The sequence below is a fragment of the Marmota monax genome, unplaced genomic scaffold, assembly GCF_021218885.2.
Source record: "Marmota monax isolate L192 unplaced genomic scaffold, Marmota_monax_Labrador192_F-V1.1 WCK01_AAM20220418_F8-fsc00181, whole genome shotgun sequence".
Lineage (NCBI taxonomy): Eukaryota > Metazoa > Chordata > Mammalia > Rodentia > Sciuridae > Marmota > Marmota monax.
In genome coordinates this window covers 1,125,121-1,138,390 of record NW_026694276.1, presented here as the reverse complement: position 1 = coordinate 1,138,390, position 13,270 = coordinate 1,125,121, and the positions used below count along the sequence as shown (strand labels likewise).

The 13,270-nt window shown below is 51.7% G+C and overlaps 1 protein-coding gene across 1 annotated transcript; it reads left to right on the top strand.

The window, feature by feature from the left end:
- The first annotated feature begins 10,901 nt into the window (after positions 1 to 10,901).
- Positions 10,902 to 12,944, top strand: Ubl4b (ubiquitin like 4B). Its single transcript, XM_046467280.2, has one exon. It carries the CDS (start codon positions 12,177 to 12,179, stop codon positions 12,714 to 12,716), a length of 540 nt encoding a protein of 179 aa, XP_046323236.1. The 5' UTR covers positions 10,902 to 12,176; the 3' UTR covers positions 12,717 to 12,944.
- Positions 12,945 to 13,270: the final 326 nt, after the last annotated feature.

Here is a 13,270-nt window from a genome sequence, read left to right as displayed (position 1 = left end):
TGGGTGAAAATCCTCTGGGATGCAGGTTCATGTAGATTCTTAGTCCTTCATGGCTAAAGAAGATCCTCAAGAGACGTTATTTGAATTCTAGTAGTGACAGCTGGCCTGCCCGACCACCTCTAGAGTGGTCCAAGGACCTCTCAGGTCAGGGCCCTCACTGCTTATACAGAGGTATTCACTGGGTCCCTTTCCAGACCCATCTCCAGCTATGGTGGCTGCAGATCAGTCGACTGCTAAGCAACAGTTTGGTGGAGTACCTATTTTGTGCTCCATCTGAAGGACAGGATGAGTCAGAGAGTGACCCTTGCAGCTTCCTGGGCCTTGGGAGTTGAGTGGTTCCCCGCTGCCCCCCGCCCCTCCATCCATGTTTGCTCATCACTGCCTCCCAGGTTCAAGGAAACTCTTATCCTCCTCCTGTACCCCATGGTCATGTGGCTTGGGCTGGGACTATTCCCCAGAGCACAGCTCCAAACTAAGATGTATCTTAGGTCAGGGAAGGGGGACTGGAAATGGCCCGTAAAAATCTTGGGCTCCCTGTAAACACAGAGCGCGGGTCTTTGAAAGCCCAAAGCACTTTTATGTGCTAGTTAAAGGGCCTTCCTGTTGTGTTGCCCAGATTTATGGGGAGATGGGTGGGGGATGGGGGTAGTGAGGTAACCTCTACCTTCTGACGCTCTGGGTTTCAGAGAAGGGGGGAAGGGAGGGCCGAGCAGCTTCTTGGCTATCACCCTCCACTACCAAGTAAGGACTTTAGGCTCATCCTTGATGCTCTGAGATCCTGAACCAGCCCCCCAGGGCAATGTTGCAGGCCAAGGCAGCAAGTAGAGTCCAGGCCGGCAGCATCCCCATCCAGGGAGAAGAGTCCCTGAGGCAGAATCAGCACTCTTGAGGCAGAGGCTAGGCTGGCCCTGTGGATCTGAAGTACGCAGAAGTAGGACAGTGTGAATTCTTAATACTGAACAATTTGTGGGACAGATTGTTCCAAGGTCAGCCTTGCCCATGCCCTGTGTCTGACAACAGCATCAAGGGATCCTGGGGAGCATCTGCCCCTCTTCATCATGAATAGGAGACCATCAGCAGCCTGCTTCCCCTGACAGCCTGTAGGAGTATGATGTCTATGATTTTTTTGGGGGGGCGGGTACTGATGATTAAATCCAGGAGCACTCTGCCGCTGAGCTACATCACCAGTCTTTTTTATTTTTTAATTTTGAGACAGGGTCTATTAAGTTGCCAGGCTAGCCTTGAACTTGCGATCCTCCTGCCTCAGACTTCACAGGGATTACAGGTGTGCAACACTGCACCCAGCAATGTCCATGAACTTAAACTTTGAAAGCCCACAAAAACAAAGTGTTCCTTGCTCTGGGAACAATGAGCTGTTCAATTTGCTTTTCTGTCTGGGGGAGATGGGCTCAGCAAGCCAGAGCGGAGAAGCCCTTCGCTGACTGCGGAATGGGGAGGAGGAAGCTGCCTGTCCTTGCTCATCCATGGCACCCTGTGCTCTTTCCCCTAAGGGCCTGTTGCAGCATCTTCTCAACACCACATGGCTTCTTCTTCCCCATTGTGAACTGGGTCCCTGTGGAATAGAACTAAAGGAGAGACCAGCATTCACTGGCCACCCTGGAGCCAGGCTCTATGCTGGTGACTGCATACCAAGTCCCCTTCCATCCTCTTGCCCTATATGGGAGACACTAATCTCCTCTCATGGCTGTAATTCAGGATTTGTCAACTCTTCCCCCTCATCCTTCCCTTTTGAGAATTAATGTGTGTCTTTTCTCAGCTTTCCAGCTTATAAATAAGGAAGGCGAGGCTCGTGGAAGTTTGGTAATTGGGGGGATGCTTCAGCTAGGTAGTGCCCAGCCCAGGGCGCTTTCCCTGTCCCTTCAGTTAATCTTCCCATTCTCCTGGTCTCCTTGTTCCATGATGCTGGGACATGGAGAAAAGCCCTGCTCCTTGGCTGGTGTCACAGGTATCTCAATAGGATTTTCATCTCAGGCCTGTCTTGTCTCTGTCAAACAGCCTTGTCCTTTGGCCACTTGCTCTTGCTGCCCTCTTCTGCACTTTCCCCATCCTCTCTCCATCCCGCCTGGGAAGCAGCAACCAGAGCCACGCACTAGGGCTCTGTATCCAGGCAGGAGGATTTCTACATTGACCTCACTATGACCCCCATTTCTGGCCTGCTGGCCCGAGGTGCCCATGTGGCCTCAGGCCTCTGGCATTCTTCCCTGATGCTGCTAGTCATCCCTCTGCTCCTCTGTGACCCTATTGAGTTTCCCCAGGTCCGGCCAACCAAACACTGCCATATGGGGGAGAGTTACATTTCCTGTATATGTGTCAAAATATCTGAACGGATGTGAAATAGATCAGACATGTATAAAAATAAACTTTTACAGGGTGACTGACTGTTCCCCTCCAGGGGGAACCAGTGATTCACTCTTCATCTGGGGCCCAGAAACTTGGCTGGGGACTTGGGGACCACTCCCCACACGTGGCTCCCCAAGGCCATCCTGCTTTACTTCCTTGGGCTTGGGGCCAGCATCTCTCCTGGACGACATTGTCCCCAGGCATCCATGGGTGTGGAAACTCCTCCCCAGTAGGCCAGCAATTAGCAAGACACCTTTCTGGGCCCTAGTCTCCTGCTCTTTCAGCCCCACTGTCCCTCTGACAATCCAAGACTCTCCAACCCAGAGGACCCTCCCTGCTTAGTCTACAGTGGGACCACCTGGTCACCTCTTCTGCTCATTGGAGCACAATGATTATATCTCAGTTGTCCTTTTCCTATTATATAAGTGTGAGCCCTGGGGGACAAAAGGGCAGGGGCTTTCTATCCAGGCACCCCTGCCTGTGATTACTATGACAGCTTGTCGAAGTCATCTGCTTGTCAAGGTCATCTTGTTCATCTCCCTGCTTCCTGCTAACTCTGCACCTGACTTGGTTTGACTAAATGGGGCTCATTCTCTTAACCGCTAATGGTTTGTAGGAAGTAGCATCCTGGACCTCATATCAGGAATTTATCCCTAAATGTAACCTGCATTCTTTTGCACTCTCACCCCACACCCCCTTACCAGAAGTGGAAGGTCAGGTAGGAGTGGCAGCTGAGGAGGATGTACTCTGGTTTGGGACAGCTCCGGAAAAATGCATTGACCATTCTATGATTCTGAAGCAGCTTGTAGAGAAGACCTTGGTGACCATGTGATTCCCACCAGATCCCATTCTTGGGCCACTGGTTTCTGACTGGCAAAGAACCTTAGCCTCATCTTGACTTCTGCCTTAGCTTAGTCAAGGGACCAGAGGGTCCTAGACATAAGGCCCAATGTCCAGCACACAAACTTAGAACCCAGAGGCTAGGGGCTCATTTCCATTTTTCCACAGCCATTGGGGCTAGAAGGTTCCTTTTCCTTCCCAACTGTGCTACCAGCTGGCAGGAAGGGAGTTCAGAGTCACTTCATCTGTCTCTCACACCCTGCTTCCTGGCCCCAGGGCCATCACTGCAAATGCACCATCACTAACAGCAACGGGCCTCTGACGAATAGCTGGCATCCCGCCAGGAAGCTGGTGCCCAAAGCTTAGACTATACCCCCCATTACCTGCCCACTGCCTCTCAGGTCTTCTTTGATCACCTTAAGTCCAGGCCAATTGCAAATGCCAGAAATGGTTTTCAGCCAGGTTCTGCTGAATCTGAAGTCTAGGAATCTTCTAGGTGGAAAGACACAGGCAAGGTGTCAAAGGGAGACAGGATTTTGGAGAAGCCAAGGAAGGGCAGGGCTGACTTTCTCTAGGTCTCTCTGGGGCAGAGACTCCAAATACCTCTCTTGCCAGCACCTGATACTTTGTCCCACATGCTCTGTACTCCCCCATACCGTGAGTCCTGTACCTTCCCAGACATTTCACTCTTAATCAGATCCCTTTTAGTTCAAGTAATGGAGTGACTAGTCTAAGAGTCCTAGGAGCATTTACCAGGGGGTGGTCTTAATGTACAACAGGCAGTGGGTCCAGCGTGATGTTCCTGCAGTGAGGAGACACTGCAGAACAGAAACTCTTATATTGGTGACCCCTTGGAGGCCATCAACTAGGATTTCAGACTCCTGGTTAAGCAGCTCTCACTTGGGTTTCAAAACCAGGAAAGACTTAACTAAAGGAGTTTTTTAGTTTACCATGGAGGCTGAGGCAGCCCCTGACCAGGCCTGAGTTTTTCTATTGGCTGATAAATTCCATGCCACTCTCAGGAGCATCCCATCAGCTATTGGATCAGAATTTTCTTCGTCTTCCTTTTGGCTCCAGCCTCTTCTAATGACTGGCTGCATTTAGTTAGTGCTACCAGCTGGAAGAGAAGGAAATAAAAAATGAAATAAACAATTCGTCCAGACCAACATCCCACCATCCAGTTGGACTTCCTCAGCGTTAACCAAGCCCAAGTCAAATCCAAATTTGCTAGTTCCCTAGTTCAGCTGTAAAGCAATCTCTCTCTTCACAGAGCCTGTCTCACAGGTAGCTCAGTGTCCCTAAGCCCAGCCTCATTCTGCTCCCAGCTTTCTTCCCTCTTTTCCCTCTGGCCTTCCATTTTGGTCCCAGCATCCTTTGGGGCAAAGGTCATGCAGCTTGTTATGTGCCATGTTCCCTGGCAGGAACCTCCCTTTCCTCTTCTGAAAGAAGGGGGTCTTGTGGCTAAGATTCTCATCCAAGGACTGACCTTAGCACCATTAGGCCAACAGCCAGGCTGAAACAATTGTGCAAGGTGCCCTGTTGAAGGACCAGACTTTGTATCTCTCCAGGAAAAACAAGGGTGTCTTTGGTCCTGCAGAATAAGTGTGGCAGCATCTTTGGGGTGGCCACAGGCTTCTGTATCCAGACTGTGCTGGGGACTTGCAAGACCAGCAAGGGCAGGCAGGGTCCTGGGTGGGGCTCTGTGGGCACCTCCTCTATCCTTGCTTTTAACGCATCATATTTGATTTTTTGCTTCATGTCAAAGGGTTCCTGCCACTCAGGATGATGACACAATCTTCAAGGGAACAGTCACCCTTGCAGGAAGGAGAGCATTCACCAGACCGTTCCTGGGGGTAGGGGTTAGCTGCCAACACCATGCTTTTCTCTGTAGCTGCCACCATTCTGCCTGACCCAGGAGGCTCTTTGCTTCTCCACTTAATCTGCTCTGGATGTGAACAAATATTTCTTATTGCTGCAGCCAAGACAATATTTTTTAAGGAAGCACTTTAAAAAGAATTAAAGGGCAAATATGATTTTAGAACTAGAGGATGCATGATGAGTTCAAGGGTACCAGTCCTAATGGAATCAGGTCTGCCTCAGAGTGCTTCACCTGGCCTGGCCTATCAGGCTCTGGCCTCTGCTGCCAAGGTCCTTCAGCTCCTTTTGTTCTCTGGCCTCCAAGTGAGGAAGGCAGTTTCCTACCCAGGTCTGACACCATCTGTGTCGGTGCCATCCACAGTATCCTGGAGGATTTTCTTAGGCTGGCCTGGAAGAACTTTCCTGGTTAGTCCCTTTGGCCTGTCTTGATGGACACTGGTGAGCTGGTTGTTAAGCCTGGTTCTGCCTCAGCTCTCTTCCCTTTTTCTATGACTGATGAAAATTATTTTCCTTTCTTTCTCATCTGTCCCTCTGATTCAATTCTAGCCTGAGTGTTTGCTCTTATTCATGGTAAGTCTGCAAAACAGACCCAACTCCCCAGAATCTGGTGCAAATGCCTGGGCACATGCTCAGTGTGCCAGGAATATCTGTGGAATGCAAATGTGGATGCATGGATAAACAGCCAACCCTGGGACCTGGGAATCGGAGACTTCCCCTTATCCCTGGTGTTCACTGATGGTTCCTTTTCCAAGGAGATATCTTGCTGAAACCCAATCCCTGAGGGTTTATAATAGCACTACTCTTAAGTTCGGGGTATATTTGGAATGACCAAAGGTATGTTACAGTGCCATGGCTGCAGGCTGAAGCAGACTACTTTTTTTTTTTTTTTAAAATATTTATTTATTTATTTTTAGTTCTTGGCAGACACAACATCTTTGTTTGTATGTGGTGCTGAGGATTGAACCCGGGGCGCATGCATGCCAGGCGAGCGCGCTACCGCTTGAGCCACATCCCCAGCCCAGCAGACTACTTTTTGTCAGCTGAAATCACACAGTGCAGAGAGCAGACAGGACAAGACAACGACCCTGGGCCAGTCATGGTTAAAGTGCCCCTATCTGATGTGATGGGTCACCTCCCATATCATGAGCAGGATCAACCAGAGAAGGTGCTAAGGGGAGAAAAGAACTGACTATGGGCCACATTGCACTGGATAGGGTGCTGGCATTCCTGCAGGCGTCCCTGGAGAGCTCAGATGGTGGGAAGAAAGCCCTTTGCTAAGCATAGCTCAGGTGTTGTGTGTGTGTGTGTGTGTGTGTAGGTGGGGGGAGGGAGGGAGGTGGGGGAGGGAGGGAGGTGGGGGAGGGAGGGAGGGTGGGGAAGAGAAAGAGCATGCACGCAGTGCAATAGCTGGGGTTGCTCCTTTGGGACTTCTGTGCTGTGCACTGGAGGGATTTAGCCCAAATTCTGGAAGTTTTGGATCCAGTAAAGAGCAACTCTGTGAAGGTGACTGGCCCTGACCTTCTTATAGCTACCTCCCCATTCCCTCCCTCATGGCACTCTGGTTATACAGAATCCCTCACTGTTCCACACAGATGTATGTATGCTGAACCCTTTTGCCTTCTGCCCTGAGGCACCTCTTGTAGCTCCTTCAACCGCCCCCCCCACCCTGTAAAGGTCCCTCCCTGGTGAAGCCCTGTCACCTGTTGCACCTCTTTTTGGAGTCAGGAATTCCTTCTCCTCCATGGTAGAGTTAGGCATGGTGCTGAAGTGACAGGTTTATGTGCCCCCTCCCCTAGGGACACATCTTTCTTTCTCCTGCCTTGGCACCTGACACAGTGCCCCACTCAGGGCAGGCCCTGATATCTGTGTCCCACACATGACCAATGAGGGGCTCGTTTGCTGATGAGGCTCTGAACCCAGCCAGGGTGAAGTCCTGTGTGCCCAGATCCCAGGCTCGCTTGGTTGGTATTGGTCACTGGAGCTGGCAGGGGAGGTCGCCAGTGACATCTAGTGGTCAAAGCAGGCTGCAGCTTCACAAGGTTTTCTAGCTGGTTTCTGCTCAGCTTAGGGGCCAGGTTTCTGAATTGCCCCAGCCAGCGCCTGACTTCTCTAGGGCTCCAGGACAATAGGGTGTCTGGTGAAGGACCAAAGCCTGGACACATGCTGGCTGTGCATTGTCTGCAAGAGCAGGTGTAGGACTGCAACCTGTGTACCCTGGGCTCTGGTGGCCCCAAGAGATCTGCTGTCCTCCTTTTGCTCAGAGACCCCCTTCTAAAGAGCTGCCTGTTCTGTCCTGAGCTAGGTCTGGTGGGGCACAGAGCAGCCTCAAGAGACCCCTCCTCAAAGGAGCAGAGAGTCCCTGGTGATAGACTAGGAAGTCACACAGGGAAGCCCTTGCCACAGGCCATCCGGGAACTTCCATTGTTCGCATTGCCTTTCAGGGTGCGGCACATCATGGGTGCTCAAGGTGTGCCATTGAGTGCTGGGGCTATGTGGGGTGGAGGCAGCAGGTAGTGCTGGGAGCCATGACTGTGGGCTCTCAGCCCCTTCAGGATGGATTCCACTTTCTCTGCCCAGGCTTTCCCATGAATCTTTCCAGACTCTAAGGGAAGTGGGAAAGGGACACTGTTCTCAGAAGGGGGGCCTGCAGGGACGAACGTTTTTGCCCTTGTCTCTGTTTCTATCCTTCCCCAGCAGCCCCTGCAAGTTCAGCCTGGCGTCATCAAAGGACAATAACTTGATAACTTGCATTATGAGTGAGGTGGGGCAGGGGTCAGAGCTTATCTTCCTGATGAACCTTCCAGGAAGTCCCAGGGAATGGCTGCAAACTCATGGCCCAGAGCCCCTCAGCCGGGGATCCTGTCCCACCCCTATCTTGCCCTCTCTGCCTAGGTCTGCCTGCTGAGGATGGCTGGGCCTGCCTACCTGTGCAGGTGGGGGGCCTTGTGGAACCACACTTTGTGGGGCATATTTCTAGGCCTAAAGAGATCTTTCCTGAGTGTAGGAGGGTGACAGGAGGAGCTCCATTTACATTTGTAAATTAACTCATTCGCCTGAATGTCTCTGGGAGGCACTCACTGTGCCAGGTCCCTCAGTGTCCCAAGGTTCCATCAGCCCATTCAGGAGCATTGCACAGAGAACCTGGCTGCCCACACACCAGTGCTACAGGCCTCTCCCAACCCCACCCATTTCCCCCACCAGACACTGTGACACTGACTACATTTGCCATTGTTTTCTGGAGGATCTGAGCCCACTGCTGTCCCTCACTCTCGGCTGGACATTTGTTCCTTTTTTCCAAGTCACAAAACCCACTCATTCCAGATGATCTTCCTCCCTAATTACGGCAATCATTGTTGGATTGCATGCTTTGGTTACACAACTATATTTTCGCATGTTAATTGCATAATTAAGACAAGCAATTATGTGGGAAAACTTTGGAAATTTCCAGGCTCCCAATGTGATTTGAGGGTCCAGCAAGGTGCCCCTACTGTCTACCTTGGAAGGACAGTAGGGACTCTAGGACACAAATGTAGAGGTTGAACAGTGACCATTTCTCTCAGCTTCTCCAGATACCCTGATTCAGAAGCTCTGTCCTTATGGTCCATGGACAGTGGCACTTCCTAAACCAGGTAGCAAGTGTGAATCAACAGGTATGGCCCTCAAAGACCCCGTAAGCTGGCTCTTGCCTGCATGTAGCCATGGGCCTTGGGGATATGGAGCCTGGGCTGTGGCTCTTGTGTGCTTCTAGAAGCTCAGGCCTAACGTGTCTTCTTCAGTGGCTTCTGATGTCCTGGGCAGCTCACAGCTGAGTAGAGGGGTCTAAGAGAATAGGCTGGACGCAGTGGCTGATCTCTTCCTTAATGCTCCAACTCTAGCTTCTGTCCTTCCTCAAGGATGGACAGAATGGCCCCAATCAAGTCCATCTGATAGTTTGTCCACCACAGGGTCCTTCCCTTCAAAGACTGGGAGCTCCTGGAGAAATGGCCCTGGAGAATCCTCACCCATCCTTCCCCTCCCTCTGCACAGATGCTGTGCTATCATGGAGTCCATGCCTCTGCCCCCAATACTGTATGTATATTTGCATATTGCCTTATTTCAAATGCATCCAGGGAGTCAGTTATTTAAAGAAATACTATAGAAGATCCTTTGGTAAAGACTGGAATCACTTTGATTTATTTTTTGTGTAAGTTTGGATTTTCGTCTCTCTAGAGATGGGGTGAGGGAGAGGCTGCAGGCAGGTTTACATCTTTCTACAGCCTTCAGTACTGGCCCCTGCGTACTCCTGTGTGGCTCAGTATGTCTAAATCAGATTTGCTTTATTTGACAAGCATGGTTCCAAGGCCATCTGTGTGTCAGTCTCAGTATGCTGGAGGTGAAAAAAGAGAGACAAGACCCAGTCCTTGCCTCTCAGAGTCACTGAGGGAGACAGATATGTGCCAGGTGCATCAACCCAGGAGTGTTCAAGGGGAATTGTGGTTGCACTGAGGGAGGTGGGACTGACTTTGCCCCAGACTCCAGAAGACATGGAAGGCTTCATGGAGGAAGTGATTTTAATGCAGCTTTGTGGTTGGTAGAGTTCAAACATGGCAAACAAGCAGGGAATGGCAGGTGGGTGTGGTTTAAGTGGAGGATGCAAAGTGGGGACATGATAAGACTAGGGAGATAAAGAGATTAGGGTAACAAGCAGGGCCAGGCCGAGATCTGTGTGTAGACCTAGGAGGCTGGTTTCAATTCCAAAAACAAAGGGGTTAGAATTGGGTTGTGTTTCAGGAGTGACGCATGCTTACTTTTATTTTAGGAAGATCCCTTTGGTTGTGGCATTGATGGACAGAAGGTGGTGAGGTTGGACAGAGATGGACTGTGAGTTCAGAGCCACAGGCTGGAGGGAGGAGAGAGCCTAAGTGGGGTGGGGTGGGAGCAGGGATGCAGAAGAGGGGTGGAGCTCAGAGACATTTGCAAGGAAAAAGGGAAATGACAAGAGGGCTCCATTGGTAGGAGTGAGGGGAGGAGAAGGGGGTAGGGAAGGGGCAGCGCACTGGTAGGCAGGGAGGGACAAGAGGTCAGTGAATTCCTGACTTGTGAGCTCTAGGTCCTCTATGGACTAGAATTTGGGTCACCTGCCAAGAGTGAGAACACAGGTGTGGGGGAGGGTTGTAAGGGCTAAGTTTGTGGTGGGCATGAGGTTTTTCTTCAGCTAACCTCTTCCTCTTCTTCCTCTTCTTCCTCTTCTCCCTCTTTCTCCCTCTTTCTCCTCCTCCTCCTCCTCTTCCTCCTTCAGATTGAACCCAGGGGCACTCAACCACCATCCCCAGGCACCCCCCCCCCCTTTTTTTAGTTGTAATTGGACATAGTACCTTTATTTATTTTTATGTGGTGCTGAGGATAGAACCCAGGGCCTCACTTGTGCTAGACAAGCACTCTACCGCTGAGCCACAACCCCAGCCCAGGCACCCCCTTTTTAATATTTTATTTTCAGAGTTTCATGAATTGCTAAGATGCTGAGGCTGGCTTTGAATTCTCGATCCCCCTGCTTCAGCCTCCTGACCCACTGGGATTACAGGTGTGCCTGCCTGTGCCCTGCTTCAGCCATTCTTGGTTGCCAGGGGAGAAGGTTGGGGTGACCCTGGGATGGGATCAGGGGCTGAGTATTGTGGAAGATCAAGTCCAGAAGGTCCTAGGATTTTGGCAACAGTGTCATGCCCCTGTAGAGTCCATGCTGGTGATGAGGAAAAGGAGGCCGGGTGAGCGGGAGGGAGGAGTGGAGGAAGGGCTGGGTGCGGGCAAGCAGGCAGATGAGCACAGAGAGCTGAGGAGACCTGAGGGGTCCCTGACAGAGTCAGCACCCCAGCTGGGGGACACCAGTCAGGGTTTCCCCAGGTTTCTCACTTCTCATCTGTGACAATGCTTTCCTCCAGGTTTACATGTGACAGCACACGTGAAGGGCTAGGACCAGGAGGCCCTCAGTGATGGGTTACACAAAAAGCTGCCAAATGCAACAGCAGAGCTGACCTGAAGGAGGCTGGTCAGCGTCCCTTTCCTTGTTCACCTGTGAACCCTAGGAGTCTGTTCTGTTGCCAGCGCATGGAGGCACTCAACAGGTGTTGGTTTCAGGAGGTAGGCCAGGTAAATAGGCCTGAGATTAAGCTGAGTCTCCACTCTCTCCTCTGACAGACAGACAGCATGACAGTACCTGCCTTGTAGGTGGTGAGCGTTAAATAAGGTCTCTGATGTGAAATAGACACTATTGGTGGCCCTGCCCTGTCCCCTCAGCATTCATGTTCCTGAAGGCTGCTGGCTTCTTCCTGCAGGCACCTGCAAGTCTCGGCTCAAGGGTTAGGAGACCAGAGAAGACACCAGGAAGCTACAGAGTTAGCACTCCATTAACCCAAGACAGGAGTCAGAGCACAGAGATCCAGCTTATGGCTTCTGAGGCAGCATTAATTGGATGTGCCCCTGAGAATCAACTCCCAACTAAACACTTGTACTCAAATCCCTGTCCCAGGGTCTGTTTCTGGGAAACCCATCCAGGAGAGCTTGGAAGGTGCTTGACGGGAAGAAGACCCCGGGCAAAGGGCAGTGGGTGCACTAGTCTGAAGGCTTCGTGAAAGCAGAGATGTCCACTTGGACACAGTGGGCTCCTGAGGTGTAGGAGTGTCCTGGCACAGAGAAGGCACCCAGAAGGCATTCCTGCTCAGAATGGCAGGAAGAGGAGACTCAGGCAGGAAAAGAGGTGTGCCCAGTGAAGCAGCATGCTCCTGTCGCCCCCTCCTTTCCAGCCCTTTCTTTGTCCCTGTTCTCTTCTCCAAGGCCTACATATTTCTCTCCTGGTCCTCCTTATTTTCTCTTTTCTCCCCCTCTTTCCTCTTCTATGCTCACAATATCCCTCTGCTGTCCCTAAAGTTCTGCTCTGGAAATGAACCTTTCTGCAGCATTGTGACATCACTGTGTGTCAGCCAGTGCCCGCCCACCTGGGTTGGGCCCTCAGCCTCCTGGAACCACTGGCCCTCCAGTGATAGGGCCACCTTTTCCTCTAGGGCCCCTTCATCTTCAGGGGCAACTTTCAGAGCATGGATCCCTCCTGATTCTGCTGTGGCCCAATGTTCCTCACAGTCAAGCTGCTTTTGGGCCGTAGATGCAACCTCAGGGTGTCGGGCCATGAGAGTGTGGCCACACTGAAGAAGCTGGTGTCCCAGCAGCTGCAGATACCTGCAGAGCAGCAGCACCTGCTGTTCCGCGGCAAGCTGTTGGCTGATGACAAGCGTCTCTCCGACTACTGCATTGGGCCCAATGCCTCCATCAATGTTATCATGCAGCCCCTGGAGAAGGCGGCACCAGAAGAAGCCCCCCAAACCCAGCCCCTGTGGCACCAGCTGGGCCAGGTCCTAGCCAAACACTTTGGGCCCCAGGATGCCAAGGCTGTGCTGCAGCTGTTAAGACGGGAGCACGAGGAGCACGTGCAGAGGGTGAGCTTGGATGGCCTGGAGCGGCTGGCCTGCCGCCTCCTGGCACAGCAGCCATGTGTAGAGCCGACCAAGAAGAAGGAGCCACAGGCTGTGGCCTCAGAGCTTCAGCAACATGAAGGAGGTGGAGAAGGTGGAGGAGGAGGAGCAGTCGATCAGTACTTACGTACTCCATAAAATTCTGGCCTCACCCTCCGTGTTTCCTGGTGATTTTCCACTCCTTCCTCCGGCTGCAGGTGCAGCCATTCTTTATTTTTGAACTTTTAAAGTGGCGGGAGGGTATTTGGAGCTTCCTGTTTCCTCTTGGGCTTGTGGTCCTGCTTCTGAAATGCAGAATGATTCCATTCCTATTTCTATTCCCTAGAAGGGTTCTCATGGCCCCAGAGTAGCTATAAAGGGACCAAGTCTGCCTCCCCCTACTAGGCTGAACAGCTCTGCCCAAGCATGGCCCAGAGTCCCCATGGCTCTAGACAGAGCCTCTTTCTTCTTCAGAATAGAAAGACACTGTGCGTCCATTTTCCCTTAACCTCAGACCATGGTGCCTACCCTCAGGCTCCCAATAGCCAAGAGAAGGGTCCAGTCAGGTGACTGCCTTTGCTGTCTGGGTGAGGCTGTCCTTGCTATCCACCTGCTTGTGCTTCCACAGCTTTGGGGACAGGGGCTGCAGAGGTGGGAGTATAGTCGAGCTGTAGACCTGAGATTCCACAGACACAGATGTAGCCCCAGAATGG

Excerpts from the sequence above, each read along its gene's own strand:
- Ubl4b (XM_046467280.2), top strand. The coding sequence starts at position 12,177 with ATGTTCCTCACAGTCAAGCTGCTTTTGGGCCGTAGATGCAACCTCAGG.